Here is a 5,252-nt window from a genome sequence, read left to right as displayed (position 1 = left end):
ATACACATCTGGATAATGAGGTCAAAATTGGCATGCGTGATCAGTACCGGATTATACGTAACGCTCTAAGCGGGTCTCTCTCTCCCTATATATATATATATATATATATATATATATATATATATATATATTATATATATATATATATATATATATATATATATATATATATATATATATATATATATATATATAATATATATATATATATATATATATATATATATATAATATATATATATATATATAATATATATATATATATAATATATATATATATATATATATATATATATATATATATATATATATATATAATACATATAACCTCTTTCCTGCTTATATATAGCTTCACCCATTGAACTGTAAATCCATCCTTCTGAAGATGTATTAAATACGAAAGAAATCCATGTTTTGTGGTCTATATGGTTGATGTTACAGTGAAATTAATATAACATTTTTTTCCTATGTGCAGTTGGATTTTGTCTACAGTGGTGGTTGCTGGCACTCCACTTGGACTGTTGGCAACAATGACTTTAGCTTTATTAGGAAGGATTAAAGTAAAACTTTTTTGTGAAACCATGAACTTCAGTCATTGGACTCGAGCTCTTCTGCACTCTCATTTCCTTGTAGAGCTCAGAGTAGAGGTCCTGAAGTTCTAGCTCACGGGCAAACTTCTTAAGGACCTCACAGAGACAGAAGACGAAGTAGGTGCCGCGGGAATTTCTTAGAGCACTGATGTTCTCAGCGACTGCGTAGAGGGTTATCGTGTCTGTTGGAACCTCCATACAAGGTACTTTATCAAACTCAACTTCGCGATATTTTCCTCGACAGAAGTTTGCGAATATTAGCTTTGGCTTGCCCTTCAAGTGAGGGCATTCTCTGTTAGTAAACATCATTCGAATGTCCAACAAACTTATATTTTTTCCGTCGTTGGTATAAAAAGAATCACGATCTTTCCCGTGACTCAGTATAAAGAGGACGAACGCATCTATTTCAGACAAGTTGGCCTTCTTCCTGATCGACGTTAACGTTGTCAAAGTCTCTTCTCGCGTCAAGTCTTCAAAGATGAAAACTTCGTAGCCCATTCTGCTGAAAGTTTCATTGAGGTTCTGAGAATCCTTTTCGGCTCCATTGCGCTGACGCTTGCTACCAAGGAACTTATAATTGAAGACGTAAACATGACCTCTGGGCGTCGAAGTCACCTTGTACACTGCCCGCCCTCGTCCATTCGCACTCTGTCGACATGCAAGACCTGTTACCTGTATGGTTCTTCATTTCATTTGCTTGAAATTTACAGTCAAAATTATTATTATATTGAACTTTTTTCAACCATTAAATTTTATGTAATCGTGTTAAGCGGATTTTAATGGTAATCGCTCAATCTAACATTTTGATTAGGATACTTTCTCTTAATTTGCTATATTCAATGATTTAAAATAATCGATGATCGTATCTATTAATATTTATAGATATGATTGTTGATCATATCTATATGATCCCCACTGCTGGATCAATAACATACTAATAATAACATAGAATAAAACTATGTTGTGAAACCTCTGTTAATGTGTTTCTGAAGATGTAAACGAATTATGATTATGAGCATTGATTCAAGTAATGTTCCTACACAATAGATGTTCAGCAACCCTCCACGACTCTAGTACTTGTCTCGACTCTTAATAGTTTATTAAATATGCAAGACAAAGAGTTACTAAGCTCATCATGAAGCACCCTAGCAAATACTTTGTCTGGCCCTGGGAACTTGGTGGGCTTTAATTGCGCCATTTGTTTAATATTTTCCCCCCTTGGTAACCAGTAACCTAGTCAATATCAGTCAGTTACAGCCCTGCTCCTGTGCCTGGTAAGTCCACTACGGGCTCACCATAACCCGTGCTACTTGCAACTTTTTGTTCGGAGTAGCTGAATCTAAAACAACAACAACATAGTCATCATCTCTTCACCGCCTGCATAGTTTGTTCAGCTGCAGGTAAAATATCAAGTTCTCTTCTCGTAAATACATTAACAAAGTATTGTATTTCATCTAGCGAATCTTTTTTGTAGTACGGTGATCAGAATTGATGTACAGTCAAAATGGGACTCGCTAATACTGTATACGATGCATTTGTTGTTTAAGATTCAGCTACTGGGAACAAAATGTTGCAAGTAGCACGGGCTATGGTGAGCCCATAGTGGACTTACCTGGCACAGGAGCGGGGCTGTAACTGCACGATGCACTGTACACCTTATGTGGGGGGGGGTACTTTAGTGGGCGACTGCCGGAGTGTGGTGGGGCCTGTTTATCCCTTATGCTATACAGTATATTCATCGTGAATACAATATATATTGAATGGATGAGTGATATATTTTTATTTTTAATATATATATATTCTTTATTCGCTATATTTTTGTCTGCAATTTTTCAACGCGGGATTTTATCCATGTGACCTGCCTTTTATCTGATTGGATAAAACACGTGTTCCAGCCGTACTGTCCTTAAATTATTTTTCGTGGAAAGATTTTACTTTTGATATAAAGAATAAAAAATTTCACTGGCCAGATTCTGTGTTAATCATCTCTTATTATTTACTGACGACTGAAGTAAAATTTTTTGACGAAGCCATGATTTTCATTCATTGGTCTCGTGGCTCCTTCACGCCCCATTTGATCATATAGGTCAGAGTAGAGGTCTTGTAGCTCCAGGGGATGGGTGGCCCGTGTGAGGACGTCACACAGACAGAAGACGAAGTAGGTGCCGCGCCTCTGGTGACGCCTGGCCATGATGCCCTCAGACGCGGCGTGGATGGTGAACATGTCCTTAGGAACGTCTCGCACGGCGTCCACGTCCTGACGCTCCAGTGCGTCGCCCCGACAGTAGTTCGTGAAGAAAATCTTAGGCTTGCCACTCAAGGAAGGGCATTTTCTATTGCTGAACAAGCTTCGCACGTAGAAAAGAGATTGTTCTTCTTGATCGTTGGTATAAAATTTATAAGCATCTTTTCCGTGGCTCAGTATAAAGACGATGAATGCATCTATTCCATTTAAGTCGGGGTTCCTCCTGATAGCATTGAACGCTTCCTCAGTCTCTCCTCCTGTTAAGTCTTCATGGATGATAACTCTGTAGCCCATTCTGGTGAAAGTTGTATCAATGTTCTGAGAATCCATTTCAGCTCCATTGCGCTGCCAGTTGCTGCCTTGACCAAGGAACTTGTTATTGAAGACGTACACGTAGCCTCTTGGTTCGGAGAGCAGAGAGTACGAGTCACGCCCTGGTGTAGTGCTGTTCTGTAGGTGGTCAGGTGGCACCATTATTGTCATGAGCATTTAACAATTTTACATTTAAATTTTACGTTTTATTATATACCTTCCATCCAGTAAGGTGAACCCTAATAACCAACTAATTAATATTAACCATAATATGATCTTAGACATATACTAACTATAACCATTGAATAATTGACAATAATCGTAAGCAATTTTAATGTAGTTTTTTAATTAAATATATTTTGTTGTCTTATATATAATAATTTAAACAAGTGATTACTAATTAGCCCCACGGTGCTGTATATTCGAGCGTACCTTGGCTTCCTCAGGGTAAATATATTATGTCAGAACCTGGAGACATATACAGAGAGGTGTCCGGCTTCTCCGTGTATATGCACTGAGAGTTTGTTGTTCTCCTGGACTATGTTGACGACAAGACGTCAACACACGAGGAAGGTAATTGACAACACCAAGCTGGTCTCTGTTATTTGACTGTGTGCATCACACAACAGTTGTGTGCATCACACAACAGTTGTGTGGATCACACAACAGTTTGTATCAAAGTCTTGTCACATAGAACACATAAAATCAGATAAACAGACAGTACTAGTTAGCTTCAGGGGGTTGAACTGTAGCTCATGGATCCCGTCTCTCAACTTTCAATCGACTTGTGTTTAAGTTTTAAAATCTATTAAGCTCTTTATAATCTACATTTAAAACTATGCATGGAGTTTGCCCACACCATTCCGTTTCAGAGTTCTCTTATTGTTTCCACCCTTCTCTCTTTTTTCACTTCCCTTTTAGGTTTCAGTGATTCTGTGTCATTCCAGTCAATTTCCATGAGTATTTTGCATGTCGTGATCATGTCATACCTGTGACAGCCGTGCCAATGACTTTGGAAGTAATCTCATATACCATCAACCCAGTGTTACAATCTTATATATTAATTTAAATCCCAGTCATTAATTGTGCACTTTTCAGATCAAGGTCAAAAGTAATTGTTCCAATGTGTACTGAAGTGTCTGAGAATGTATTAAAGTGTGTGAGAGTGTACTGGAGTGTCTGGGGGTGTACTGGAGTGTCTGGGGGTGTACTGGAGTCTCTGGGGGTGTATTGGAGTGTCTGAGAGTGTACTGGAGTGTCTGAGGGTGCACTGGAGTGTCTGGGGGTGTACTGGAGTGTCTGGGGGTGTACTGGAGTGTCTGGGGTGTACTGGAGTGTCTGAGGGTGTACTGGAGTGTGTGAGGGTGTACTGGAGTGTCTGAGAGTGTACTGGAGTGTCTGGGGGTGTACTGGAGTGTCTGGGGGTGTACTGGAGTGTCTGGGGGGTGTATTGGAGTGTCTGAGAGTGTACTGGAGTGTCTGGGGGTGTACTGGAGTGTCTGAGAGTGTACTGGAGTGTCTGAGAGTGTACTGGAGTGTCTGAGAGTGTACTGGAGTCTCTGGGGGTGTATTGGAGTGTCTGAGAGTGTACTGGAGTGTCTGGGGGTGTACTGGAGTGTCTGGGGGTGTACTGGAGTGTCTGGGGGTGTATTGGAGTGTCTGAGAGTGTACTGGAGTGTCTGAGGGTGCACTGGAGTGTCTGGGGGTGTACTGGAGTGTCTGGGGGTGTACTGGAGTGTCTGGGGTGTACTGGAGTGTCTGAGGGTGTACTGGAGTGTGTGAGGGTGTACTGGAGTGTCTGAGAGTGTACTGGAGTGTCTGGGGGTGTACTGGAGTGTCTGAGAGTGTACTGGAGTGTCTGAGAGTGTACTGGAGTGTCTGAGAGTGTACTGGAGTCTCTGGGGGTGTATTGGAGTGTCTGAGAGTGTACTGGAGTGTCTGGGGGTGTACTGGAGTGTCTGAGAGTGTACTGGAGTGTCTGAGGGTGTACTGGAGTGTCTGAGGGTGTACTGGAGTGTCTGAGAGTGTACTGGAATGTCTGAGAGTGTACTGGAATGTCTGAGGGTGTACTGGAGTGTCTGAGGGTGTACTGGAGTGTCTGAGGG

General features: G+C 40.7%; 1 protein-coding gene across 4 annotated transcripts in view; it reads right to left on the bottom strand.

The window, feature by feature from the left end:
* Positions 1-282: 282 nt before the first annotated feature.
* The window catches only part of LOC123745763 (caspase-3), an 11,709-nt gene continuing 6,739 nt past the window's right edge, over positions 283-5,252 (bottom strand). For 3 of the 4 annotated variants that reach the window (XM_045726641.2, XM_045726640.2, XM_045726644.2), the window contains exon 5: positions 2,367-3,285. In XM_045726641.2, coding sequence (XP_045582597.2) covers positions 2,587-3,285 — 699 coding nt within the window. In that variant the 3' untranslated portion in view covers positions 2,367-2,586. Of the gene's footprint in view, positions 1,239-2,366; positions 3,286-5,252 lie in introns of those variants that run through there. The other variant, XM_045726642.2, reaches the window with a different exon arrangement.

Source organism: Procambarus clarkii, chromosome 88 (genome assembly GCF_040958095.1).
Source record: "Procambarus clarkii isolate CNS0578487 chromosome 88, FALCON_Pclarkii_2.0, whole genome shotgun sequence".
NCBI lineage: Eukaryota > Metazoa > Arthropoda > Malacostraca > Decapoda > Cambaridae > Procambarus > Procambarus clarkii.
The sequence above is the reverse complement of the archived record's forward strand: the minus strand, read 5'-3'. Positions and strand labels throughout refer to the sequence as shown.